The sequence below is a fragment of the Palaemon carinicauda genome, chromosome 18, assembly GCF_036898095.1.
Source record: "Palaemon carinicauda isolate YSFRI2023 chromosome 18, ASM3689809v2, whole genome shotgun sequence".
Classification (NCBI taxonomy): domain Eukaryota; kingdom Metazoa; phylum Arthropoda; class Malacostraca; order Decapoda; family Palaemonidae; genus Palaemon; species Palaemon carinicauda.
Window position 1 is genome coordinate 26,117,722 of NC_090742.1, and position 27,782 is coordinate 26,145,503.

At 41.1% G+C, this 27,782-nt stretch overlaps 1 protein-coding gene, 1 long non-coding RNA gene and 1 pseudogene across 5 annotated transcripts in view; all 3 read right to left on the minus strand.

Moving 5' to 3' along the window:
• Positions 1–5,421: 5,421 nt before the first annotated feature.
• Positions 5,422–9,856, minus strand: LOC137657239 (splicing regulatory glutamine/lysine-rich protein 1-like; annotated as a pseudogene).
• A 289-nt stretch (positions 9,857–10,145) lies between these two features.
• LOC137657240 (octapeptide-repeat protein T2-like) lies at positions 10,146–16,324 on the minus strand. The gene is made up of 3 exons (XM_068391579.1): positions 15,898–16,324; positions 10,865–11,037; positions 10,146–10,471 (listed from the first exon to the last, which is right to left on the minus strand). The coding sequence occupies exons 1-3, from the start codon at positions 16,002–16,004 to the stop codon at positions 10,146–10,148; spliced, it is 606 nt and encodes a 201-aa protein (XP_068247680.1). The 5' UTR covers positions 16,005–16,324.
• A 9-nt stretch (positions 16,325–16,333) lies between these two features.
• LOC137657026 (uncharacterized) overlaps positions 16,334–27,782 on the minus strand; it is a 43,753-nt gene continuing 32,304 nt past the window's right edge. For all 4 annotated transcript variants that reach the window (XR_011047080.1, XR_011047083.1, XR_011047081.1 and 1 more), the window contains exon 4: positions 16,334–16,421. This is a non-coding gene — a long non-coding RNA (uncharacterized lncRNA). The remainder of the gene's footprint in view (positions 16,422–27,782) is intronic.

Here is a 27,782-nt window from a genome sequence, read left to right on the forward strand (position 1 = left end):
AAATGACGAGAAATCAGATGAAGCCCAGGTAATATCTGGTGTGCCCCAAGGTACGGTATTAGCTGCACTGCTATTTGTTATTATGATCTCAGACATAGACTGTGATGTTGAAAACTCCGTAGTGAGAAGTTTCGCCGATGACACAAGAATAAGTAGAGAAATTACTTGTGATGAAGATAGGAACTCACTACAAAGAGATCTAAACAAAATATATGAATGGGCGGAGATAAATAGGATGGTATTTAACTCCGATAAATTTGAATCAATAAATTATGGAAACAGAGAAGGAATGGTGTATGCATACAAGGGACCTAATAATGAGACAATCACAAACAAGGAAGCAATTAAAGACCTTGGTGTAATTTTAAATAGGAATATGTTATGCAACGACCAAATAGCAACACTGTTGGCTAAATGTAAAGCAAAAATGGGAATGTTATTCAGACACTTTAAAACAAGAAAAGCTGAACACATGATTATGCTTTACAAAACTTATGTGCGTAGTACACCTCGAGTACTGCAATGTGATATGGTACCCACACTACCAAAAGGATATTGCGCAAATAGAGAGTGTACAAAGGTCCTATACTGCTAGAATAGAAGAAGTTAAGGACCTTGATTACTGGGAAAGACTGCAATTTTTAAAACTATACAGTCTAGAAAGGAGAAGAGAACGCTACATGATAATACAAGCATGGAAGCAAATAGAAGGAATTGCTGAAAACATCATGGAGCTTAAAGTATCAGAAAGAGCAAGCCGAGGTAGATTAATAGTGCCAAAAAGCATTCCAGGTAAACTGAGAAAGGCGCACAGGACATTAATCCACAACGCACCAGCATCGATAATGCAGCGACTATTTAATGTGCTGCCAGCTCATCTAAGAAACATATCAGGAGTGAGCGTAGATGCGTTTAAAAAGCAGCTCGATAAATACCTAAGATGCATCCCAAACCATCCAAGACTGGAAGATGCAAAATACACTGGAAGATGTATTAGCAACTCTCTGGTGGATATACGAGGTGCCTCACACTGAGGGACCTGGGGGAACCCAAACACAAAATAAGGCAATAAGGCAATAAGGTAAGGCTCTCCCTCCCTCTCTCTCTCTCTCTCCCTCCCTCTCTCTCTCTCTCTCTCTCCCTCCCTCTCTCTCTCTCTCTCTCCCTCCCTCTCTCTCTCTCTCTCTCTCCCTCCCTCTCTCTCTCTCTCTCTCTCTCTCTCCCTCCCTCTCTCTCTCTCTCTCTCTCTCCCTCCCTCTCTCTCTCTCTCTCTCTCTCCCTCCCTCTCTCTCTCTCCCTCTCTCTCTCTCCCTCCCTCTCTCTCTCTCCCTCTCTCTCTCCCTCCCTCTCTCTCTCTCTCTCTCTCTCTCTCTCTCTCTCTCTCGACAAGGACGAAGGGATGACTATTTTTCTGTAGGTTTTTGAGTATCAGTAAAAGTATAAAAGTGCACAACTTATTAAAATATCTCGTATTTATTTGACTTATATATCACATGATAGACATGACTATTTTTTCATACGACTAAGCTTTATTTTTCGAAAGTGCTTAATTACCCTACAACTGATATAATACAATAAAATATTTATTAGTTATAAACTAAGATTCTGGTAGTTCCCAAGTCATTTGTTAATATCTCTGGTGGGGTTTAGTAATGTATAGGCATTGAGTATATATTACACGCAACTGTTGTGTATATAGCCAGTGAAGTTTGTAAATTTATATCTTTAGGAGTCTTCATAAAGTAACTCAAGAGTGGAGGAATATATTATTATACTTTGGAATTAATTTCTCAATTATGACCACTTTGGAAAGAGAGCGCTTCGAAAGTACCAAAATTATATTTATAGCAGTCATGCAGATTTTGTTACGAACTTATAATATTTTAAGCGTTATAGTAAGGTAGATTTGTATTAGTGGCTTTGTTTCTTAGCAGCAGTTAAGGTATAAATATGTATAGGGAAAAGTTATGAATATAGTTTCAAAATAAGTTTATTATGAATAGGTAATGCATAAACGTTTATTCACAGTTGAACGTTATATACAAAATCACGTTTAAAACTTTATTAATTACATAATTTGATGTTTTTTGATAAAAGGTTTAATATACTCGATACAGCTTGCTAGCTAACGTCGAACCTTACATGATCCACATTTAGTTATGACACTGAACCACCACACACAATTAATCCACAGTATAGGGTTAATTAAAGTTTTAATATGAATTATAGTGTCCAAATTATGTCTTCAGAATATATTCATAGGCAAATCTCACACAAACAATGCTTTGTCCATACCAAAGTTTTCTAAAAAGTTTATTGGCAAGTTCCACACGAATTTCTCGTTAGCGAGTTCCTTCTTCTGGACCTGTCAGACCCGGACTGATCATCTTAGTCCAACTGCTCTCTGAAGAAACGTGAGCCCCTCCCCTTTTTAGCCCCTCCCCCCTTCAACCTTTCCACTGAAAGTCCGTTGGTTCCCTATCTAATTGGGTAGTTTCACAATAGTTAAAACCTGAAGTATATTCTTTAGTTGCATACTGCCCGAAAACAAATGTCAGAGCACCTTGGATAACAGTTCACTTGATAAATTAATGGACTTTTGGGATTTGATTATTTTTTCAAAATATATTTTTTTCTGAATTTGTCTATTTATTAACCACTACTAGTTTTTCAACTTTTACTTACAAAAATGATCGGTCATACTTTGTCATAATCAGGTTCTTTTGCCAGTGCTGGTTACCTTACTGTTTACCAATGTCCATAGTAGTGTCAGTTGTCCTTTTACTCTTGGTTAAGTAATTTTTATTAATTTAATGGGTACATTAACCCTTTTGTAGTTTTCATCAGACATGTTTATACTTTTGGTTTGTCAAAGACATAAGGTCAATATTAATTGGGGAAATATTATTTTAAGGTTTAAGTACCGAGTGGGATAAAGTTTAGACAAATTAACATTCATAAGTTTATTTACGGTAGCTTTTACAAATAGTTTGAAAATAACACAAGCTTAAATTCAGTTCAGTATTTTATGCTTTCTTAGTGGTTTGAAGTAGTTTAGTCTTTGATATACATTTCAAAAGTTAATAAACTCAAAAACACAAATATCAGTTTAATGAGACGTTAATTATTATTCTACTTCTTCGAATCTGATCTAAAGCTGTAATAATTCAGGTATAGTTAATTATACACAACACCATTTGGATTCAATATTTACGCTCAAACTTCTGATGTTTACCGGTAAGCTAGAAACATGAATTCTGTCTAGTTCCTTCCAACCCCTTCTAACTTTTATTGACTTCTGATGAATTATCTTGAACGAAACTTAGCCCCTAACCTGACCATTAAACTAGTTCAAGCCGGACTTTCTGCCAGTTCCCCGACACGAAAATATCAGGTACATTACACAGTAGTCAAATTCTTTTGTTAGCTGTACCGACAAGAACACAGTATTATAAAAACAAGTTGCTTAATATATCTGTACATTTTACTATTGAGGATTTTTTTTTCTTGACTGGTCTTGGTTTCCTCAAAATCGAAAGTCATTCTTATATTTAAGAGATAGTCAGCAATCTCTCTCTCTCTCTCTCTCTCTCTCTCTCTCTCATTGATTAAAGATACTGTGGTTAAGGAATACTTCAACTCCCATGTTAATGTTTATTTTTAGTTTTATAGTTTACAAATGAAATATTTCTTTTGATATTGTCACTGTTCTTAAAATATCTTATTTCAAGTGTTCATTACTTCTCTTCTAGCTTATTAATTTCCTTATTTCCTCTCCTCACTGGGCTATTTTTCACTGTTAGAGCCATTGCACTTATAGCATCCTGTTTTTCCTACCAGGGTTGTAGCTAAGATAGTGATAATAATGAAAATGTATTTGATGAGAAATAACGAAATGCAGGTCGTGTGAAAGGTTGTGTATTGTCTCCCCCATAACAATAAGAGCAGTATCTCCTTTACTAAACAAATGTTATAGTTGCTTGGTATTAGTTACTATTCTATTAGTATGAAAAATGGAGAAAACATGCCAAAATAGTATGTTGTTTTCTTGTAGTTTTTACGCAAGTTCCTCTATTCATATCTGGTTTAATGGTTTGTTTCTTAACATATATTACACGTATCTCTTGTGTAGTTGACTTTATTAGGTAAAATTATTACGTTGGATTATGTTAAATGTAAGACGAAAAGCTAATTGACAAATGAAGTGTTTCAAGAAACAGGTTTGAATATACAAACAGCTAGACATAAAAGCCAACTACGATAAAATTTATGAAATCCAAATTTATTTTTCTCCTGTTACTTAAATATTTGCCAAGAAATTACCCACAGAAATATATTAAAGATCACCGTTTGCCCTAGTTGTAAATAATAATAGCTTGAATATATTCTTCAGTAAAGAATTTTAAATAATCTAGGTACCATCGTTATATTCCCATCGAGTGAAGTCTTACATATAACATTAGTTTATTTCTTAAAAGTTTTATATAAAAGTTAGTTATCAGCCCCATTTATTTGATTTATATAATTCCTGTCTCGCTTTCTGTCGCTTCCTTCTGTCTGCTCCTGCCTCTCTCTTCGTACATGTCTTCTTCCTTTCTTGGTTCCTGTCTTTTTTTCCTTTCTTCGTTCATGTCTTCTATCTTTCTTGGTTCCTGTCTTTTTTCCTTTCTTCGTTCATGTCTTCTTTCTTCATTCCTGTCCTTTTTTTTTTCTTCGTTCATGTCTTCGTTCTTTCTATCGGTTCCTGTCTTTTTTTTCTCTCATTTCCTCTCTCTTATTCTCCCGGTTCCTGTCTCTTTTTCTCTCGGTTCCTGTCTCTTTTTCTCTTTGTTTCTGTCTTTTTCTCCCGGTTCCCGACTCTTTTGTTCTTTCAGTTCATCTTTTTCTCATTTCCTGTCTCTTATTCTCTCGGTTCCTGTCTCTTTCTCTCGGTTCCTGTCTCTTTTTCTCTAGGTTCCTGTCTTTTTCTCTCGGTTGCTGTCTTTTCTTCGTTCATGTCTTCTATCTTTCTTGGTTCCAGTCTTTTTTCCTTTCTTCGTTCATGTCTTCTTTCTTCATTATTGTCCTTTTTTTTTTCTTTCTTCGTTCTTTCTATCGGTTCCTGTCTTTTTTTTTCTCTCATTTCCTGTCTCTTATTCTCTCGGTTCCTGTCTCTTTTTCTCTCGGTTCCTGTCTCTTTTTCTCTTTGTTTCTGTCTTTTTCTCCCGGTTCCCGACTCTTTTGTTCTTTCAGTTCATCTTTTTCTTAGTTCCTGTCTCTTTTTCTCTCGATTCCTGTCTTTTTCTCTCGGTTGCTGTCTTTTCTTCGTTCATGTCTTCTATCTTTCTTGGTTCCAGTCTTTTTTCCTTTCTTCGTTCATGTCTTCTTTCTTCATTATTGTCCTTTTTTTTTTTCTTTCTTCGTTCTTTCTATCGGTTCCTGTCTTTTTTTTCTCTCATTTCCTGTCTCTTATTCTCTCGGTTCCTGTCTCTTTTTCTCTCGGTTCCTGTCTCTTTTTCTCTTTGTTTCTGTCTTTTTCTCCCGGTTCCCGACTCTTTTGTTCTTTCAGTTCATCTTTTTCTTAGTTCCTGTCTCTTTTTCTCTCGATTCCTGTCTTTTTCTCTCGGTTGCTGTCTTTTCTTCGTTCATGTCTTCTATCTTTCTTGGTTCCTGTCTTTTTTCCTTTCTTCGTTCATGTCTTCTTTCTTCATTCCTGTCCTTTTTTTTTTTTTCTTAATTCGTTCATGTGTTCGTTCTTTCTATCGGTTCCTGTCTTTTTTTTCTCTCATTTCCTGTCTCTTATTCTCTCGGTTCCTGTCTCTTTTTCTCTCGGTTCCTGTCTCTTTTTCTCTTTGTTTCTGTCTTTTTCTCCCGGTTCCGACTCTTTTGTTCTTTCAGTTCATCTTTTTCTTAGTTCCTGTCTCTTTTTCTCTCGGTTGCTGTCTTTTTCTCTCGGTTGCTGTCTTTTTCTCTCGGTTGCTGTCTTTCTCTCGGTTTCTGTCTTTCTCTCGGTTTCTGTCTCTTTCTCTCGGTTTCTGTCTCTTTCTGTCTCGGTTCCTGTCTCTTTCTGTCTCGGTTCCCGTCTCTCTTTTCTATTTCGGTTCCTGTCTCTCTCTCTCTCTCTGTTCCTGTCAGTTACTCTCTCAGTTCCTGTCTCTTTTTTTCTCGGTTCGTGTTTTTTTTTTCTCGGTTCGTGTTTTTTTTTCTCGGTTCGTGTTTTTTTTTCGGTTCGTGTTTTTTTTTCGGTTCCTGTCTTTTTTTTCTCAGTTCTGTCTTTTTTTTCTCAGTTCTGTCTTTTTTTTCTCAGTTCCTGTCTCTTGTTTTTTTGGGGGTGTTCCTGTCTCTTTGTTTCTTGATTCCTGTCCCTTTTTGTTTCTTGGTTCCTGTCTTTTTCTTTCGGTTTCTGTCTTTTTCTTTCGGTTTCTGTCTTTTTCTCTCGGTTTCTGTCTCTCTCTCAGTTCCCCTCTCTTTCTCTTGGTTCCTGTCTTTTTCTCTTGGTTCCTGTCTTTTTCTCTTGGTTCCTGTCTTTTTCTCTTGGTTCCTGTCTTTTTCTCTTGGTTCCTGTCTCTTTCTGTCTCGATTCCTGTCTCTTTCTCTCTCGGTTCCTATCTCTTTTTTGTCTCTCGGTTCCTGTCTCTTTTTTGTCTCTCGGTTCCTGTCTCTTTTTCTAGGTTCCTCTGTCTCTCTAGGTTCCTGTCTCTCTAGGTTCCTGTCTCTCTTTTTCTCTCTAGGTTCCTGTCTCTCTTTTTCTCTCTAGGTTCCTGTCTCTATTTTTCTCTCTAGGTTCCTGTCTCCTTTTCTCTCTAGGTTCCTGTCTTTCTCTCTCGGATTCTGTTTATATTTTTTCTTTTCCTGTCTCTCTTTCTCTTTTAGTTCCAGTCTCTTATCCTCTCGGATATTTTTGTCTTTTTTTCATGGTTCGTCTTTTTCTCTCGGTTCCAGTCTCTTTCCCTCTCTGATCTTCTTTTCTTTTTGTCATGGTTTGTCCGTTATTCTCTCTCGGTTCCAGTCTTTTACTCTCTTGGTTCCTGTCTCTTTTTCTCTCTCGGTTCCTGTCTCTTTTTCTCTCTCGGTTCCTGTCTCTTTTTCTCTCTTGGTTCCTGTCTCTTTTTTGTCTCTTGGTTCCTGTCTCTTTTTCTCTCGGTTCCAGTCTCTTTTCCTCTCTCGCTTCCTGTCTCTTTTTCTCTCTTCGTTCCTCGTCTTTGTTTGTTTTGGTTCCTCGTTTTTTTCATGGTTCTTCTCTCTTTTTCTCTCGGTTCCTGTCTCTTTTTCTCTCAGTTCCTGTCTCTTTTTCTCTCTCTTGGTTCCTGTCTCTTTTTCTCTCTCTTGGTTCCTGTCTCTTTTTCTCTCTCTTGGTTCCCGTCTCTTTTTCTCTCTCTTGGTTCCTGTCTCTCTTTCTGTCTCGATTCCTGTCTCTCTTTCTGTCTCGATTCCTGTCTCGATTCCTGTCTCTCTTTTAGTGTCTCGATTCCTGTCTCTCTTTTAGTGTCTCGGTTCCTGTCTCTCTTTCTGTCTCGATTCCTGTCTCTCTTTTAGTGTCTCGGTTCCTGTCTCTTTTTCTCTCTTGGTTTCTCATCTTTGTTTCTTTTGGTTCTTCGTTTTTTTATGGTTCTTCTCTTTTTCTCCCTCGGTTCCTGTCTCTTTTTCTCTTGGTTCCCTTTTCTTTTTCTCTTGGTTCCCTTTTCTTTTTCTCTTGGTTCCCTTTTCTTTTTCTCTTGGTTCCCTTTTCTTTTTCTCTTGGTTCCCTTCTCTTTTTCTCTTGGTTCCCTTCTCTTTTTCTCTTGGTTCCCTTCTATTTTTCTCTCGGTTCCTGTCTTTTTCTCTTGGTTCCTGTATTTTTCTCTCGGTTCCTGTCTTTCTTTCCCTGTTCCTCTGTCTCTTTCTGTCTCGGTTCCTGTCTCTCTATCTGTCTCGGTTCCTGTCTCTCTTTTAGTGTCTCGGTTCCTGTCTCTTTTAGTGTCTCGGTTCCTGTCTTTTTCTCTTGGTTCGTCTTTTTCTCTCTTGGTTCGTCTTTTTCTCTTGGTTCCTGTCTTTTTCTCTCGGTTCCAGTCTATTTTTTTTCTCTCGTTTTTTTTTTTTTCTCGTTTTTTTTTCTCTCTCGTTTTTTTTCTCGGTTTGTCTCTTTTTCTCTCGGTTTGTCTCTTTTTCTCTCGGTTCCAGTCTTTTTTTTCTTTTGGTTCCAGTCTTTTTTTTCTTTTGGTTCCAGTCTCTTTTTTTCTCTTTCGGTTCCAGTCTCTTTTTCTCTCGTGGTTCCAGTCTCTTTTTCTCTCGTGGTTCCAGTCTCTTTTTCTCTCTTGGTTCCGGTCTCTTTTTCTCTTTTGGTTCCTGTCTCTTTTTCTGTTTTTCTCTCCGTTCCAGTCTCTTTTTCTGTTTTTCTCTCCGTTCCAGTCTCTTTTTCTGTTTTTCTCCGTTCCAGTCTCTTTTTCTGTTTTTCTCTCGGTTCCAGTCTTTTTCTCTCGGTTCCAGTCTCTTTCTCTCTCGGTTCCAGTCACTTTTTCTCTCGGTTCCAGTCTCTCTTTCTCTCTCGGTTCCAGTCTCTCTTTCTCTCTGTTCCAGTTTTTTTTTCTCTTGATTCCAGTTTTTTTTTTCTCTCGGTTCCTGTCTTTTTCTCTCGGTTTCTGTCTTTCTCCCAGTTCCCCTCTCTTTGTTCCTGTCTTTTTCTCTTGGTTCCTGTCTCTTTCTGTCTCGATTCCTGTCTCTCTTTCTCGGTTCCTGTCTCTTTTTTGTCTCTCAGTTCCTGTCTCTTTTTTGTCTCGGTTCCTGTCTCTTTTTGTCTCTAGGTTCCTCTGTCTTTTTCTCTCTAGGTTCCTGTCTCTCTTTTTCTCTCTAGGTTCCTGTCTCTCTTTTTCTCTCTAGGTTCCTGTCTCTCTTTTTCTCTCTAGGTATCTCTCTCTTTTTCTCTCTAGGTTCCTGTCTCTTTTTCTCTCTAGGTTCCTGTTTATTTTTTGGTTTTCTTTTCCTGTCTCTCTTTCTTTCTTAGTTCCAGTCTCTTTTCCTCTCGGATATTTTTGTCTATTTTACATGGTTCGTCTTTTTCTCTCGGTTCCAGTCTCTTTCCCTCTCTGATCTTCTTTTCTTTTCTTTTTGTCATGGTTTGTCTGTTATTCTCTCTCGGTTCCAGTCTTTTTCTCTCTTGGTTCCTGTCTCTCTCTCTCTCTCTCTCTCGGTTCCTGTCTCTCTTTCTCTCTTGGTTCCTGTCTCTTTTTCTCTCGGTTCCAGTCTCTTTTCCTCTCTCGGTTCCTGTTTCTTTTTCTCTCTTGGTTCCTCGTCTTTGTTTGCTTTGGTTCCTCGTTTTTTTTCATGGTTCTTCTCTTTTTTTCATGGTTCTTCTCTTTTTCTCTCGGTTTCTGTCTTTTTCTCTCGGTTCCTGTCTCTTTTTCTCTCTCTTGGTTCCTGTCTCTTTTTTCTCTCTTGGTTCCTGTCTCTTTTTCTCTCTTGGTTCCAGTCTCTTTTTCTGTCTCGGTTCCCGTCTCTCTTTCTGTCTCGGTTCCTGTCTCTCTTTCTGTCTCGGTTCCTGTCTCTCTTTCTGTCTCGATTCCTGTCTCTCTTTTAGTGTCTCGGTTCCAGTCTCTTTTTCTCTCGGTTCCAGTCTCTTTTTCTCTCGGTTCCAGTCTCTTTTTCTCTCTCGGTTCCAGTCTCTCTTTCTCTCTCGATTCCAGTCTCTCTTTCTCTCGGTTCCAGTTTTTTTTTCTCTTGGTTCCAGTTTTTTTTTCTCGGTTCCAGTTTTGTTTTTCTCTTGGTTCCTGACTTTTTCTCTCGGTTTCTGTCTTTCTCCCAGTTACCCTCTCTTTCTCTTGGTTCCTGTCTCTTTCTCTTGGTTCCTGTCTCTTTCTGTCTCGATTCCTGTCTCTTTCTCTCTCGGTTCCTGTCTCTTTTTTGTCTCTCAGTTCCTGTCTCTTTTTCTCTCGGTTCCTGTCTCTTTTTCTCTCGGTTCCTGTCTCTTTTTCTCTCTAGGTTCCTCTGTCTTTTTCTCTCTAGGTTCCTGTCTCTTTTTCTCTCTAGGTTCCTGTCTCTTTTTCTCTCTAGGTTCCTCTGTCTTTTTCTCTCTAGGTTCCTGTCTCATTTTCTCTCTAGGTATCTCTCTTTTTCTCTCTAGGTTCCTGTCTCTTTTTCTCTCTAGGTTCCTGTTTATTTTTTGTTTTTCTTTTCCTGTCTCTCTTTCTCTTCTAGTTCCAGTCTCTTTTCCTCTCGGATATTTTTGTCGTCTTTTCATGGTTCGTCTTTTTCTCTCGGTTCCAGTCTCTTTCCCTCTCTGATCTTCTTTTCTTATTGTCATGGTTTGTCTCTTTTTCTCTCTCGGTTCCTGTCTCTTTTTCTCTCTCGGTTCCTGTCTCTTTTTCTCTCTCGGTTCCTGTCTTTTTCTCTCTCGGTTCCTGTCTCTTTTTCTCTCTTGGTTCCTGTCTCTTTTTCTCTCTTGGTTCCAGTCTCTTTTCCTCTCTCGGTTCCTGTCTCTTTTTCTCTCTTGGTTCCTCGTCTTTGTTTGTTTTGGTTCCTCGTTTTTTTCATGGTTCTTCTCTCTTTTTCTCTCGGTTCCTGTCTTTCTCTCGGTTCCTGTCTCTCTTTCTCTCGGTTCCTGTCTCTCTTTCTCTTGGTTCCTGTCTCTTTCTCTCAGTTCCTGTCTCTCTTTCTCTCAGTTCCTGTCTCTCTTTCTCTCAGTTCCTGTCTCTCTTTCTCTCAGTTCCTGTCTTTTTCTCTCTTGGTTCCTGTCTCTTTTTCTCTCTTGGTTCCTGTCTCTTTTTCTCCCTTGGTTCATGTCTCTTTTTCTGTCTTGGTTCCCGTCTGTCTTTCTGTCTCGATTCCTGTCTCTCTTTTAGTGTCTCGGTTCCTGTCTCTTTTTCTCTCTTGGTTTCTCATCTTTGTTTCTTTTGGTTCCTCGTTTTTTTACGGTTCTTCTCTTTTTCTCCCTCGGTTCCTGTCTCTTTTTCTCTTGGTTCCCTTCTCTTTTTCTCTTGGTTCCCTTCTCTTTTTCTCTTGGTTCCTGTGTTTTTCTCTCGGTTCCTGTGTTTTTCTCTCGGTTCCTGTCTTTTTCTCTCGGTTCCTGTCTTTTTCTCTCGGTTCCTGTCTTTTTATCTCGGTTCCTGTCTTTTTATCTCGGTTCCTTTTTCTTTTTCTCGGTTCCTGTCTCTTTCTCTGTTCCTGTCTCTCTTTTTGTCTCTCTTTCTGTCTCAGTTCCTGTCTCTCTATCTGTCTCGGTTCCTGTCTCTCTTTCTGTCTCGATTCCTGTCTCTCTTTCTGTCTCGATTCCTGTCTCTCTTTCTGTCTCGATTCCTGTCTCTCTTTTAGTGACTCGGTTCCTGTCTCTTTTAGTGTCTCGGTTCCTGCCTTTTTCTCTTGGTTCCTGTCTTTTTCTCTTGGTTCCTGTCTTTTTTTCTTGGTTCCTGTCTTTTTTTCTTGGTTCCTGTCTTTTTCTCTCTTGGTTCGTCTTTTTCTCTCTTGGCTCATCTTTTTCTCTTGGTTCCTGTCTCTTTTTCTCTCGGTTCCAGTCTATTTTTTTCTCGTTTTTTTTTCTCTCGGTTTGTCTCTTTTTCTCTCGGTTCCTGTCTCTTTTTCTCTCGGTTCCTGTCTCTTTTTCTCTCGGTTCCTGTCTCTTTTCTCTCTCAGTTCCTGTCTCTTTTTTTCTCTCGGTTCCAGTCTTTTTTTTCTCGGTTCCAGTCTCTTTTTTTTTTTTCTTTCGGTTCCAGTCTCTTTTTCTCTCTTGATTCCAGTCTCTTTTTCTCTCTTAGTTCCGGTCTGTTTTTCTCTTTTGGTTCCTGTCTCTTTTTCTGTTTTTCTCTCGGTTCCAGTCTCTTTTTCTGTTTTTCTCTCGGTTCCAGTCTCTTTTTCTGTTTTTCTCTCGGTTCCAGTCTCTTTTTCTCTCGGTTCCAGTCTCTTTTTCTCTCTCGGTTCCAGTCTCTCTTTCTCTCTCGGTTCCAGTCTCTCTTTCTCTCGGTTCCAGTTTTTTTTTCTCTTGGTTCCAGTTTTTTTTTCTCGGTTCCAGTTTTGTTTTTCTCTTGGTTCCTGACTTTTTCTCTCGGTTTCTGTCTTTCTCCCAGTTACCCTCTCTTTCTCTTGGTTCCTGTCTCTTTCTCTTGGTTCCTGTCTCTTTCTGTCTCGATTCCTGTCTCTTTCTCTCTCGGTTCCTGTCTCTTTTTTGTCTCTCGGTTCCTGTCTCTTTTTCTCTCGGTTCCTGTCTCTTTTTCTCTCGGTTCCTGTCTCTTTTTCTCTCTAGGTTCCTCTGTCTTTTTCTCTCTAGGTTCCTGTCTCTTTTTCTCTCTAGGTTCCTGTCTCTTTTTCTCTCTAGGTTCCTCTGTCTTTCTCTCTAGGTTCCTGTCTCATTTTCTCTCTAGGTATCTCTCTTTTTCTCTCTAGGTTCCTGTCTCTTTTTCTCTCTAGGTTCCTGTTTATTTTTTGTTTTTCTTTTCCTGTCTCTCTTTCTCTTCTAGTTCCAGTCTCTTTTCCTCTCGGATATTTTTGTCGTCTTTTCATGGTTCGTCTTTTTCTCTCGGTTCCAGTCTCTTTCCCTCTCTGATCTTCTTTTCTTATTGTCATGGTTTGTCTCTTTTTCTCTCTCGGTTCCTGTCTCTTTTTCTCTCGGTTCCTGTCTCTTTTTCTCTCGGTTCCTGTCTCTTTTTCTCTCTCGGTTCCTGTCTTTTTCTCTCTCGGTTCCTGTCTCTTTTTCTCTCTTGGTTCCTGTCTCTTTTTCTCTCTTGGTTCCAGTCTCTTTTCCTCTCTCGGTTCCTGTCTCTTTTTCTCTCTTGGTTCCTCGTCTTTGTTTGTTTTGGTTCCTCGTTTTTTTCATGGTTCTTCTCTCTTTTTCTCTCGGTTCCTGTCTTTCTCTCGGTTCCTGTCTCTCTTTCTCTCGGTTCCTGTCTCTCTTTCTCTTGGTTCCTGTCTCTTTCTCTCAGTTCCTGTCTCTCTTTCTCTCAGTTCCTGTCTTTTTCTCTCTTGGTTCCTGTCTCTTTTTCTCTCTTGGTTCCTGTCTCTTTTTCTCCCTTGGTTCATGTCTCTTTTTCTGTCTTGGTTCCCGTCTGTCTTTCTGTCTCGATTCCTGTCTCTCTTTTAGTGTCTCGGTTCCTGTCTCTTTTTCTCTCTTGGTTTCTCATCTTTGTTTCTTTTGGTTCCTCGTTTTTTTACGGTTCTTCTCTTTTTCTCCCTCGGTTCCTGTATCTTTTTCTCTTGGTTCCCTTCTCTTTTTCTCTTGGTTCCCTTCTCTTTTTCTCTCGGTTCCTGTCTTTTTCTCTCGGTTCCTGTCTTTTTCTCTCGGTTCCTGTCTTTTTCTCTCGGTTCCTTTTTCTTTTTCTCTCGGTTCCTTTTTCTTTTTCTCTCGGTTCCTTTTTCTTTTTCTCTCGGTTCCTGTCTTTTTCTCTCGGTTCCTTTTTCTTTTTCTCTGTTCCTGTCTCTTATTCTCTGTTCCTGTCTCTCTTTCTGTCTCGGTTCCTGTCTCTCTATCTGTCTCGGTTCCTGTCTCTCTTTTAGTGTCTCGATTCCTGTCTCTCTTTTAGTGTCTTGATTCCTGTCTCTTTTAATGTCTCGATTCCTGTCTCTTTTAATGTCTCGATTCCTGTCTTTTTCTCTTGGTTCCTGTCTTTTTCTCTTGGTTCCTGTCTTTTTCTCTTGGTTCCTGTCTTTCTCTCTTGGCTAGTCTTTTTCTCTTGGTTCCTGTCTCTTTTTCTCTTGGTTCCTGTCTCTTTTTCTCTCGGTTCCAGTCTATTTTTTTTCTCGTTTTTTTTTTCTCGTTTTTTTTTCTCGTTTTTTTTTTCTCTCGGTTTGTCTCTTTTTCTCTCGGTTTGTCTCTTTTTCTCTCGGTTCCAGTCTCTTTTTCTCTCTCGGTTCCAGTCTCTTTTTCTCTCTCGGTTCCTGTCTCTTTTTCTCTCTTGGTTCCAGTCTTTTTTCTCTTTTGGTTCCAGTCTCTTTTTTTTTTCGGTTCCAGTCTCTTTTTCTCTTTTGGTTCCTCTCTCTTTTTCTGTTTTTCTCTCGGTTCCAGTCTCTCTTTCTGTTTTTCTCTCGGTTCCAGTCTCTTTTTCTCTCTCGGTTCCAGTCTCTCTTTCTCTCTCGGTTCCAGTCTCTCTTTCTCTCTCGGTTCCAGTCTCTCTTTCTCTCTCGGTTCGTTTTTCTTTCTCTCGGTTCCAGTTTTTTTTCTTGGTTCTAGTTTTTTTTTTTCTCTTGGTTCCAGTCTTTTTTTCTCTCGGTTTGTGTCTTTTTCTCTCTCGGTTTGTCTTTTTCTCTCGGTTTGTCTTTTTCTCTCGATTTTATTTTTTCTTTCGATTTCTGTCTCCTTTTCTTTGTTTCTGTCATTTTTTGTCTTGGTACCTCTCTTGGTTCTAGTCTCTCGCTCCGTTCCTGTCTCTCTTTTTCTCTCGGTTTCATCCTCTCTCTGTCCTTTATATCTTTTTATACCACTACCTTTTGCTCTTCCCTCTCAGTTTCTCATTGTATAAATCTCTCTCTCTCTCTCTCTCTCTCTCTCTCTCTCTCTCTCTCTCTCTCTCTCTCTCTCTCTCTCTCTCCCCCTTTTAAATCTTGCATATCTGTGTTTTAATGCCAGATTTTTCTTAATTTTGAAATATGTTATCCTTATTACACGAATATATTATAGTTCTACACTTACTGACGTAACCAACTTGTCCCTATAGTTTTATTATATGCTTTCGCCCGTCATATCTTCCTTGGCTTGCATACTAACAAGTGTTTAGGCTCGATTATCTGTTTTTATCTCGTTAGACTTGTTCTCTCTCGGTTTCTGTCTATTTTCTCTCGGTTCCTGTCTCTATCTCTCTTGGTTCCTGTCTCTATCTCTCTCGGTTTCTGTCTCTTTCTCTCTCGGTTCCTGTCTCTTTTTCTTTCTCGGTTCCTGCCTTTCTCTCTTGGTTTGTCTCTTTTTATTCTCTCGGTTTCTGTCCCTTTCTTGGTCCCTCTTGTCTTTCTTGGATCATGTCTCTCTCTCGGTTCCTGTCTCCTTTTCTCTTGGTAGCCTACCTGTCTTTCTTGGTTCTAGTCTTTGGCTCTCTGCCTTTTAATTCTTGCATATCTGTGCTTTAATGCTGGCTTTTTCTTAATTTTGAACTAAAAAGTTAATCCTTATTACACTTACTGACATAACTAACTTGTCCCTATACTAACAAGTGTTTAGACTCGATTATTTGTTTTTATCTCGTAAGACTTTGAAAAGTAAATATAAATTCAATTTAGTATTTGTTGGCAATGTTAAACGAGAAGGAATTAAGCGTTTTCTGTGCTTTGATCTGAGACCCTGGTTATAATTTTTACATTTTCCTTTATATTTGCATGCAAAATGAGATTGCAGCATTTCCATTTTTTCTCATGAGGATTTGAGCTTCAATAGTTAGTAGATAAGTAATGTTTTAGGATTTGCATTTATGTTGATTCTGTGTAATCTTTGGAACGTACCTCTTCCTCCTTAAAAACATCTTTATCCCTAAGAATCATTGAAACATTTGTCAGTATTTCTTTGAATACACCTGTCAGTATTTCTTTGAATACACTTAAGAAACTTAAATGTGATTTTTTTTATTTTACAGATAAATCCTTCAGAGCTCGAAGAGCGTACGACGAGGTGAGTGGAGACGAGAGAAGAGGATCGCCGCAAATCAACGATGTACATGTATAAAGCCGGTAATCCAGGGCATAAATTACGCAGTTTCTGGACACTTCTATTAATTTGATAAACATTGATTTTTTTTTTTTTTTTTTTTTTTTTTTGCTGTGGTGGCAGCAGCCCCAGCGAAAGTTTTTTTGGTGATTCACTTACTTACCTTTACGGGTTTATTTCTCGCCCTCCATCAGACAATAAAGCCTGTTCAGGCGGGCCTTGGTGTGTGAAAATAATTTCTTTCCAGTTAATCTTTTGCTCTGTATCTTATTAGTTATTTCACTAGCATTTGTATTCAGGCTTAATAGTTGTCAGGTCACTGTTATAACACTAAAAAAAGAGAAGTCTTCAGGTTTTTCTTGAAAGCTGCCACTGTTTTGCTATTCTTGACATCAAGTGGAAGGTCGTTGAGTCTCGGTGCAGCATAACTAAACATTCTTCCTTCTTCACCATTATAACTTTTGTTTTTTGTGAATTTGTAATAATATTGAAATGTCTTTTTGCATTATTTGTAAGAGAAAGTTTGTAAAGAGCTATTTACTTTTATTAATATAATAAATGTTTTAAATAAGCTGTTTATTTTATTTTTGGACTAAACAGATAATAGGTTAATGAGAAGTAAATAGTCAATTCTTGTAACTCTTTATTCAGAAAGTATTGTTAGAGTCGGTTGATTGTTCCAAACTAGTAGGATTTCCACCTGAGTTGCCTAGTTCTCGAATATGTTTTGAACTTTTAAAGATAGGTTTGCAGACCTTTCTGTGTCGGGTTGCTCAATTGGGTAGTTGACTTCCAGTTCTCTTCTACAACCGTCCGGTTCGGGAAGACCAGTCCGCCCATCACCTTTCTGAAACTGCATTTTCTAAACTTAGTGCTAACATCAAATGAGCAATATTGAAACAAACTTTACTTTACAATATCACACACCCTAGAAATATGAATATGAATATCGTTGGTATATAATTATTTAATGGTTGGCCTCATTTATGAATAAACAATATTCTGGAGATCTGTAAAGAAAACATAGGAAACTTTGCCCCAGTTTATAAAGGCTGAAACTTGTCAAAGTAATAAAATGTGGCAGTAAACAACATTATAAAGTACCATAAGCGAGAAAGGAACATAAGCTTCCACACACAAACTAGAATGCTCGCTAATTTGTCTGGGACAGTATTTAGTTATATTGGTACTGACTAAAGTTTGACAATATAAATACACCTCTTTATATAGTAATAACATTAAGATGATAGGGTGACAAAGAAATGCGATGATAGGGTGACAAAGAAATGCCTCACTAAGGTTTAAATATTTTAGGAGACATGCCAAAACTATTATCCGGGAATGATTGGAGAAAGGGGTCTTACCTTACCTTACCCTTATTGCCTTATTTTTTGTTTGGGTTCCCCCAGGTCCCTCAGTGTGAGGCACCTTGTATATCCACCAGAGAGTTGCTAATACATCTTCCGGTGTATTTTGCATCTTCCAGTCTTGGATGGTCTGGGATGCATCTTAGGTACTTATCGAGCTGATTTTTAAACGCATCTACGCTCACTCCTGATATGTTTCTTAGATGAGCTGGCAGCACATTAAATAGTCGCTGCATTATCGATGCTGGTGCGTAGTGGATTAATGTCCTGTGCGCCTTTCTCAGTTTACCTGGAATGCTTTTTGGCACTATTAATCTACCTCGGCTTGCTCTTTCTGATACTTTAAGCTCCATGATGTTTTCAGCAATTCTTTCTATTTGCTTCCATGCTTGTATTATCATGTAGCGTTCTCTTCTCCTTTCTAGACTGTATAGTTTTAAAAATTGCAGTCTTTCCCAGTAATCAAGGTCCTTAACTTCTTCTATTCTAGCAGTATAGGACCTTTGTACACTCTCTATTTGCGCAATATCCTTTTGGTAGTGTGGGTACCATATCACATTGCAGTACTCGAGTGTACTACGCACATAAGTTTTGTAAAGCATAATCATGTGTTCAGCTTTTCTTGTTTTAAAGTGTCTGAATAACATTCCCATTTTTGCTTTACATTTAGCCAACAGTGTTGCTATTTGGTCGTTGCATAACATATTCCTATTTAAAATTACACCAAGGTCTTTAATTGCTTCCTTGTTTGTGATTGTCTCATTATTAGGTCCCTTGTATGCATACACCATTCCTTCTCTGTTTCCATAATTTATTGATTCGAATTTATCGGAGTTAAATACCATCCTATTTATCTCCGCCCATTCATATATTTTGTTTAGATCTCTTTGTAGTGAGTTCCTATCTTCATCACAAGTAATTTCTCTACTTATTCTTGTGTCATCGGCGAAACTTCTCACTACGGAGTTTTCAACATCACAGTCTATGTCTGAGATCATAATAACAAATAGCAGTGCAGCTAATACCGTACCTTGGGGCACACCAGATATTACCTGGGCTTCATCTGATTTCTCGTCATTTGCAACCACTATCTGTTTTCTGTTTTGCAGGAATTCTTTTACCCATTTTCCTATCTTTCCCACAATATTATGCTTTCTCATTTTTTTCTCCAATATGTTATGGTCTACCTTGTCAAAGGCTTTTGCAAAATCTAGATAGATCACATCTGTGTCTTTTTCATTTATCATATTATTGTATATGTTTTCATAGTGAGCTATCAGTTGGGTCTGTGTACTTTTTCCAGGTACGAAACCGTGTTGACCCATATTAAACAAATTATTTTTGACCAAATGGTTCATTATTTTCTTTTTTATTACCCTCTCATACACTTTCATAATATGTGATGTTAGACTAACAGGTCTATAATTGCTTGCCTCTAGTCTTGATCCACTTTTGAAGATAGGGGTTATATAAGCTAATTTATGTTTAACATATATCTCGCTCATATCTATACTCTGTCTTAGCAGTATTGCAAGTGGCTTCGCGATAGTGTTTGCAGTTTTTTTTAACAAAATCGCTGGGACTCCATCTGGTCCGGCTGCCGATCCATTTTTAATTTCGTTTATAGCCGTGACAATATCTGCTTCATTAATATCTATATCCGTTAGATATTCAACATTTTCTTCTCTCATTTCTGTTTCATTATTCTCATTCGCAATTCTTGGCGTGAACTCACTCTCATATTTTTCTGCTAATATGTTGCATATTTCCTTTTTTTCATTCGTTAGCCGTCCTTCAATTCTTAGAGGGCCTATTTCTATTCTCCTTTTATTCATCTTTTTTGCATAGGAGTAAAGTACTTTGGGGTTTCTTTTTATATTTTGAAGTGTCCTTTCTTCTAAGTCCCTTTTTTCATTTTCTTTCGACTGTATAATCTTTTGTTCTGCATTTTCTATCTTACATTTTATTTCCCTCATTTTCCACACATTTTTTTCTTTTGCAAGATTTTTCTTCCACTTTTTAATTTTCTGAAATAAGATCCTTCTGTCTCTTGGTATGCACGTCTTTTGTTTATTGTTTTTTTTCGGTACATATTTTTCAACAATTTTCTCCAGTATTTTGTACAGTATATCCGTATTTACCTGTATATTATCACTTATAAATACATTTTTCCATTCTTTATTCAGTTCTTCATTTATTTCTGACCATTTTATATTCTTACTGTAAAAGTTATATTTTCCATATCCTTCCCAAAGTTTTGTGCTTTTATTAATTCTGTGATCACTTGCTTTGGAATGAACTATCAATTCTATGACATTGTGGTCTGAAATTCCCGTGTTATACACTATTATTTCTTTAACATAATTCACCTCATTCACAAATACTAGATCTAGGACATTTTCCTTTCTTGTTGGAATGTGGTTTATTTGTTGCATATTATGTTCTAATAGCATATCTTGAAGCTTTTCAAATTGCCTCTTATCTTCTGCGCTACTATTACTATCTTTTTTATATGTATACATACAACCACTTTCTTCTATCCGTTCTTTCCAATCCACGAAAGGAAAGTTAAAATCTCCGGATAGGAGTATATTCCAGTCTTTATGGTTTCTACATATATCATCTATTTTTTCTATTATTATGTCAAACTCCTTAGTGTTTGGGGGTCTGTAAACTACAATATTCATTAGTTTTTCAAATTCAAATTCTACCGCAATCAATTCACATTCTGTGTTGCTGTATTTTTCACATACTTTTCCTTGATTTATGTCTCTTCCATATATTGCGGTTCCCCCTTGATTCCTATTTTTTCTGTCTGATCTATAAGTTTGGAAACCCTTTATCTGGTCATCACTGCCAGTCTCTTGGGAATACCATGTTTCACTTATATTTAATATATCTATTTTTTCAATTTGGGTTAGTTCTTCTAAGAACTCTATTTTCCTTTTAGAGTTACTCGTGACTAAACCCTGTGCATTCATTACTATTATGGTTTGTGTTTCATCCCCATTATTTAATATTGGTAATAATATGGATTCTCCCATGCTTCCTTCCTGTTCTGATATGATGTTCTTTTCTTCATTTCCCGGAATTCTGCCATTAAAAAATCCAACTTTTCTATTATATTTGCTCTTTCGCCTTCATATTTATTTGTGTGTGTATACCTGCAACTGTCCCCATATCTGCACCAGCCCCTGGCATTATAGATGCATAGAGAAATAAGAGACAAAATATGGACCTTCAGAGTTATTAGCTAGATTTTAATAATAGGGGGTAGGGTTCCCCTAGTGAAAAAGACCAGAAAAAAAACCAACCCGTAAAGTAAGTATTTGAGTGCTCAACCTTCAAATAAGTACTTCAGAATGATCGTAAGAAATGAAGATCCATAAGGAAGGTGGTTGTATTTACTCCCATATACGCGAGTACTTCAGAATGATCGTAAGAAATGAAGATCCATAAGGAAGGTGGTTGTATTTACTCCCATATACGCGAAACTATCATAAAAGTAATGAAATTCATGAATGTTTATCACTGTCTTAAACAACTGGCAACTATTGTTTTCTTGGAGTATTTTCAAGATATTCTGGCTAGTTGTACAAGATTTTGGTCTAGTATACTTTAAGTAGTAAGCATTTACTTCATTCACAGGGCTTCGGTGGTGGACATTATAATTCCCTACTTAAGGAGAACTGCTATAATGGCAATATCCCTTTGATTGATGTGTTAGGGAATGTGTGGGAAGACAATGTGGTGTACGTTTCCAAAGGTACACAAGACCCAAAATTCGATTATAAGGGTATCGGAAAATGATAGAGAAATAAGGTGGAGAGATAAGGTGAAGAGAGAGGATTAACAAGGGAAGTTAGAATGAAATGAGAGAAACATTTGGCGGATCAGTTGGAAATTGTGTGTAGTGAATTTGGTTATGAGCATTTAATTAAAATTGAAGTGGGGCCATATCAAAGACAGCTGTGTAATTGGAAAGAACCACCAGAGTATTAGATGACTACTCCCATTAATTTGATATTTATGATTATTATTATAAATGAATATAAGGACAAGTAAAATAATTATGAAAATAAACAATTGATTTTAGTTGGAAGGAGATGAAAGCTAATATCCAGATTATCGCAGAGTAATGTTAGAGCTAGATACTTAGCATAGGAGAAAAAAAAAATGTTGAAGGATGGAAAGACTCGGAGAAAAAGTGACAAAAAATTGGGCATTTGGATATATTAAAATTTTACTTTGAGTTATTCCAATACTTTAATGCACAGGGACATTATAAATCCACAAAGCTTTACCACAACAATAAACCATTTAATTTGTAACCTATCATTTAATGTTCTTACTATACGCCCAGGCAACCCTATTCGTTTCTGTCATGCAACGAGTTGTAATAAAGATTACAGAGGTGATCAAAGTGTCACGACTGAGATGGTGTGGGGAGGAAATGAGGAGGGCTGGGGAGGAACCTGTTAGCGAGGAAAGATCGAGAGGGAATCGGAGAATTAGATGGCAAGAGAAGAGGTTTGGTGCAAGAGGATGCCTTCTTAATGTAGGGTTAAAGGTGAGAAAGAAGATACAGTCAAGCTCGCATCCTACAAAACTAGGACCATTGACACAACATTTCCTCGTCCCCTACAAACCTAGGACGATTAACATAACCTTTCCTTGCCTCCTACAAACCTAGAACCACTGTCACAATCTTTTCTTGCCTCCTGCAAACCTAGGACCACTGTCACAGCCTTTCCTCGCTTTCTGCAAACCTAGGACCATTGTCACAACCTTTTCTTGCCTCCTACAAACTAGGACCATTGACACAAACTTTCCTCGCCTCCTACAAACCTAGGACCATTGACACCACCTTTCTTCGTCTCCTACAAACGTACGACTATTGTCACAACCTTTTTTTGCCTCTTACAAACCTAGGACCATTAACACAACCTTTCCTTGCCTCCTACAAACTCAGGACCATTGACACAATCTTTCCTCGTCCCCTACAAACCTAGGACCATTAACACCTTTCCTCGCCTCCTGCAAACCTCGGACCATTGTCAAAACCTTTTCTTGTCTCCTACAAACTTAGGACCCTGACGTAACCTTTTTCCTCCTCTACAAACCTAGAATTTTTTACACTGGAAATTTTATCGCCTCCTACAAATCTAGAACCATTTACACCGAATATTTTCTCCCCTTCTACAAACCAAAGAAAATTAACGCAGTATTTTATCAGTTCCTACAAAACTACTTTCATTGACAATCTTTATTGCTTCCCACAAACCAAGAACAATTTTCACACCCTTTTCTTGGCTCCTATTATCCTAGGATCATTGACACAAATCTGTATCGCCTCTTACAAACCTAGGATCATTGACACAACCTTTTCTTACCTCCTACAAACCAAGAACAATTGACCTTTTTTGGTCTCTTACAATCTTAAGATCATTGACATTGAAATCTTTATAACCTCCTACAAAGCTAGGATCATTGACCCAACCTTTTCTTGCCTCCTACAAACCTAGGTCCATTGCCATAACCTTTTTTTCCTCCTACAAACGAAGAACAATTAACAAAATCACAAATTTTAAGTAATCTGTATTTTTCCTAACAGTATTTACCTCGAACTACTTTCTTAGGAGTATCTGGGATCTCCTCCCATCCGACCAGAATTTTGTGTAGTTTACCCAACTCCCGTTTTCTATGCGGGGTAATCTCTGGCGGAGTGATACGCGCTCAGAGACGACCCGGGGTCAGAGAGCATGCTTGCTCAGGTCTCGATCTCCAGTAAGTTTGGACAGATAGTAGAAGTCCTGTAAGGCACTCGGGGAAGGATGGGCGGGCCATAACCCGAAAGTAGTTCGAGGTAAGTACTGTTATGAAAAATACAATTGCTTAAAATTTGTGATTTGTTCCAACACGGTGTACTTACCTCGAACTACTTCCTTAGGAGAGTTATACCTTAGGAGGTGGGAGTGTCCCACAGGACCCAGAGACCGTGATGAGGAGAGAAAAGGGGAACCTAGATAGGAGGCTAGGTTCTGCTGACCCTCTAAGAGAAAACACGAGAAATAGGGAAAACTACCCCAAAAAATTATCTTAGTGTCTAAGTAACTCGCCTCTGTAAAAATCCTTGGAGACAAATTCATTCACTGACGATGTATCCCATGGAAGTTGAAGGATTTCAGGGTCATTTCAGGGAAGGTAATAAGGGAACAGGGCGGGGGGTTAAGGAAGGAACCTGTGTCTCTTGGACTTACTACCCGTGGTTTCCCTGGGGCTACACCTTTAAATCTTTTGAAGTGCTGAAATGACGGGACCGAGAGAGAATCTGTCCAGGGACCTCCTCGAACACTCCTTCAAGTAGTGAGCTGTGAAGGTTGACTGACTAGACCAAGTACCTGCCCTCAGGATTTGGCCGACTGCCATGTTCTTCTCAAAGGCCAATGAAGTACTAAGCCCTCTGATGCCATGGGATCTAGGTTTACCCGGAAGAGGAATCCCTACACTACTGTAGGCTCTCATGATCACCTGCCGTAGCCAGAAGGAGATGGTATTTTTGGAGATTGGTTTCTTTACTAATCCTGAAGAAACGAACAGACTCTTGATTTCGGGTCGAAGTCTGGCTGTCCTCTCCAAGTACTTCCGTACTGCTCTGACCGGGCACAGCCGCAAGTCCCTCGGGTTGTCCGAATGTGGGATTGCCAGCACCGAGAATCTTCAAACTTGGGGTCCCAGACTGCTGGGTTCTGGGTTTTGGCCACGAAGGATGGTACGAACCTGAAGGTAGCTTCCCGCCAGCCCTTCGAGTGTGACACCTCGTATGAAAGTCCATGAAGCTCCCCTACCCGTTTTGCTGATCCCAGCGCTAACAGAAAAACTGTCTTGAGGGTGAGCTCCTTGTCCAAGATGTCCTTTAGGGGTTCGAAGGGAGGTTCTGACAGCATCTGCAGGACTCTAGCCACGTCCCACTGGGGCACCCTAACTGCCTGAGGGGGGCACGATTGCTCGAAGCTCTTGATGAGCATCGAGATGTGTCTGGAGGAACCCAGGTTGATGCCCTTCAGGAGGAAGACTTGTCCTAGGGCGGCTCATACTCCTTTAATGGCTGGGATGGACATATTTACCTCGTCCCTGAGATAGACTAGGAAGTCAGCTATCTCCGGAATGGAGGCTTTCAACGGCTTGATGTTCTTCGCGACGCACCACTTTGTAAAGGTAGCCCATTTCGCCAGGTACACAGCGGCTGACGACCGTCTCAGGTACCCTGACATCCTTGTTGCCATCTTCGCCGAATACCCTTCCTTCCTCAGGAGACGCTCGATAACCTCCACGCGTGAAGGCAGAGGGACCGAGGGTTTTCGTGGAACCTTTGAAAGTGTGGTTGCCGGAGAAGGTCTGGTCTGTCCGGAAGGGGCAAGGTGGAAGGTGCGCCAGTTCCTTTAGATCCGCGAACCACTCTCTCTCCGGCCACCAGGGCACTACCAAAGTCATCCACAGGTTGTCCACTCGCCTCACCCTGTTGAGGACTTGCCTGAGCATTCCGAAGGGAGGGAAGGCATAAACGTCGAGGTTGTCCCAAGGGTGCTGGAAGGCGTCCTCGAACGCCGCCCCCGGATCTGGCACAGGAGAACAAAACACGGGGAGCTGTGCGTTCAGTCTCGTGGCGAAGAGGTCCATCACTGGCGAGCCCCACTTCTGAATCAAGAGTCATGGCCACTTCTGGGTGCTAGGACTACTCGGACCCTACCACTTGACCCATTCTGCCGAGGCTGTCGGGTAGGACGTTTCTCTTCCCTGGAATGAATCTGGCCGAGATCTTGATCTGCTCCATTTCGGCCCATTCCAGGAACTCCGTGAGGTTGCACAACTCCTTTGATTTTACCCTCCTTGCTTCTTTATGTAGGCCACCACCATGGCGTTGTCACACATTAGTGCCATGGTGTTTCCCCGGACCCTCTGAATGAGCTCTAGGCACGCCCTTTGCACTGCCATCATTTCCAGTACGTTAATGTGCAGGTTCTTCTCTTCGGCTACCCACCTTCCTCTCGCTGTGCTGTCGAGGAGATGAGCACCCCAACCCTCCTTGGATGCGTCCGTGAACAGGAGCATCTCCGGAGGGTCGGCTGCGAAGGGCATCCCCTCGAGGGTGTTTGATTTGTCGTGCCACCACTTGAGAACCTCCTTCATCTCTGGGGACATCGTGACCACCTTGTGCGGGAGTCTCTCTGGTTCCATGCCTCCTTCAGGTTCCATTGTACTCCCCTGAGTTTGAGTCTCCCCTGTGGGACTAGCTTCTCTAATGACACGAGGTGGCCTATTAGCCTCTGCCAGTCCCTGGCTCTCCTGGGCTGATCTGACAGGAAGGGCCGTAGGATCTGGTCCAAGTTGTCCAATCTCTCCGCGGAAGGAAAGGCTCTCTCCAACCGGGAATCCAGGACCATCCCGAGGTAGGTCATCCTGGTGGAGGGTATCAGTTGGGACTTCTCCAGGTTGATGGTGATACCCAGGACGTTGCAGAACTGCAGGAGCTTCGCACCTTGCTCCCTCAGTACTTCCCCTGAGGCTGAAAGCAACAACCAGTCGTCCAGGTACCGAATCAGGCGGATGCCCTGTTTGTGTGCCCAGGCTGAGACTGTTGCGAAGACCCTTGTGAAGACCTGAGGGACTTTGGTCAGACCGAAGCAGAGGGTCTTGAACTGCAACGTTTAGGTACCCCATTTTACCCTTAGGTACTTCCTGCTGGAGGGGTGGACAGGGATCTGGAAGTATGCGTCCTTGAGGTCTATGGACATCATCAAGTCTCCTTCCCTCAAGGCTGCTAGGACCGACTTTGGGGTGTCCATCTTGAAGTCGGTCTTGCACACGAACCTGTTGAGGGCTGAGAGGTCTATGACTGGTCTCCAGGCCCCTGTCGCTTTCTCCACCAGGAAGAGTCTGCTGTAGAACCCTGGACCAGGCTTCTTGACTGGCTCCATTGCCCCTTTCGCCAACATCGCAGAGACCTCTTCTTGTAGGGCCGTCCTTCTCAAGGGGTCTCTCGGTGCCAACCATTCCGCCTGTAGATCTGGTATCAGAGGTGGGGGGGGGGTCCACCAGGAAGGGCAACCTGTACCCTTCTTTCAGGACTGCCACGGTCCACGGGTCTGATCCGTGGTCTCGCCATGCTTGCCAAGAATGTTTGAGGCATCCCCCCACCTGAGGCTTCGGCAGGAGTAGGGGGCCTCTCTCCCTATCTCCTTCGAGAGGCGCGGCCCGACCAACCTCTTCTGGCAGCCGAATAGGAGGGCCTGAAGGCTGGCTGCGCAGCCGACGTTCCTCTACGGGAGGGCTGCGAAGGTTGCTGCCAGGATGTAGCAGGAGCGTCTCTCCTGGGCTGGTTAGGTGAGGCGCGAGGGGGGAGAGGGACGTCGGAGGGTGTCCTTCTATGGGCGGGTCTTCTCGCTGGAGGGGGTCTGGGTTCTCCTGCATCCTTTAGTTTCCTAACCCTCTCCACCGTCTCTTCCACCTCCTTGAGGGGGAACACCGAGTCGTCGCACAGTAGAAGGCTCCTCAGGAACCTCGCTTCTCTGTCAGGGAGCTGCCTTACTAGTTTGCTGAGCACAGTGTCTTTTCCTCAGTATCTAGTTGGCGGCCTGTGATATGGATTGATAGGAAAGGAACTTCAGGGCCTGATTCTCCGGGATTTTGAGGTCGTGCGAGGACTGGAACCCTACCAGCGTGTAGGCCCACCAATCCAGCCACGATGACACATGAACCAAGTCCTTGGCCAGCTCCTCCATCATGGAAGTCTCCGCCGGGGCAGTGGTAGCCCTATCCTCTGCTGCTCCTTGTCCCAAGATGGCGATTGCTGGTTCCACCACACAGGGCCCCCCGCGGTGTCCTTTTGGGAGGTAGAACCGGCTCTGTCTTCAGGCCCTGGAGAAGTCTTGGGAGCTTCCGCATGATTGGACACGATCTTAACGTGCGCCAATCCCAGCTTCACATCCTTAGCCAACGGGAGGGCTAGCGAGGGTCTCTGTTGTACAGGCGCATCCACCAGCCTGCTGAGGCTCGAGAGCCAGACTTTGTGGTAGAGGGCTTAGGTTCGTCCAGCCTATGGTGACGCCTGATGAGGCCTATCACCCTCCTGTATGCTGAAACTTCCGCTGGTGAACCTTCTTCCCTGTCCTCTACATTCTCCGTTGGGCGCTCCAGTTTTCGTGACGGAGGACCTCCGACGGGGGAGTCGTACGTGGAGGAGGCATCTTCCTGGAGTGGTTCAGTCTCCTCGCTTAAGGTAGTAGGTCGGGCATCGCCGCTGGAACGGAGGCCTCCGTCCTGGATTTATCCCTTCTTCCGGCGTACCAGGGGTCTGCGGGCTTGCCCGTCGAGGAAAGGAGTTTCTATCGCTCCGGACGATACATTGTAGATCTTGAGGCCGGGACGCGGCTGCCAGACCAAAGGGGCGACTCTCTCCGCTGGGCGGATGGAGTCGGAACCTTCACGGACTTATGCCTGTCCCTTGGTGCCTGATGAGACGAGTCCCTCCGTCGGTCATACTTGCTGCTGGAGACAAAACCTACCGGTGAGAGGGACCTAGGGAGCCATCCCGAGGTGCCCGGGACTGCTGCAGCCCCCAGGAGTTGGCTACGGGGGATGGAGACCCGCACCCATTCTTCCTCCGGCGAAACGCTTCTCCTAGACTTCCTCCTGGGGGATCTAGAACGTCTACTCACGTGGCGGGATCTTGAACGGGAACGTGAGCGAGATCGCCTAATGCGGGACCTATCTCGCTGTCTCTTATGGCCCCTTGGGGCTCCATCTTCCGATGAGTAGGAGTAGGCCTCGACCGAGGAGCCCGAAGA

Bases quoted from the DNA above. Each gene is read 5' to 3' on its own strand.
- LOC137657240 (XM_068391579.1), bottom strand. From the start codon at position 16,004: ATGTTTAGTTATGCTGCACCGAGACTCAACGACCTTCCACTTGATGTC. The intron at 11,038-15,897 runs GTTATAACAGTG...ATAAAAAGACAG, and splicing joins AAGACTTCTCTTTTTTTAGT to GAACCGAGAGAAAAAGACAG. The intron at 10,472-10,864 runs GTAAAAAAACGA...GAAAAAAACGAG, and splicing joins GGGAGAAAAAGAGAAGAACC to GAACCAAAACAAACAAAGAC.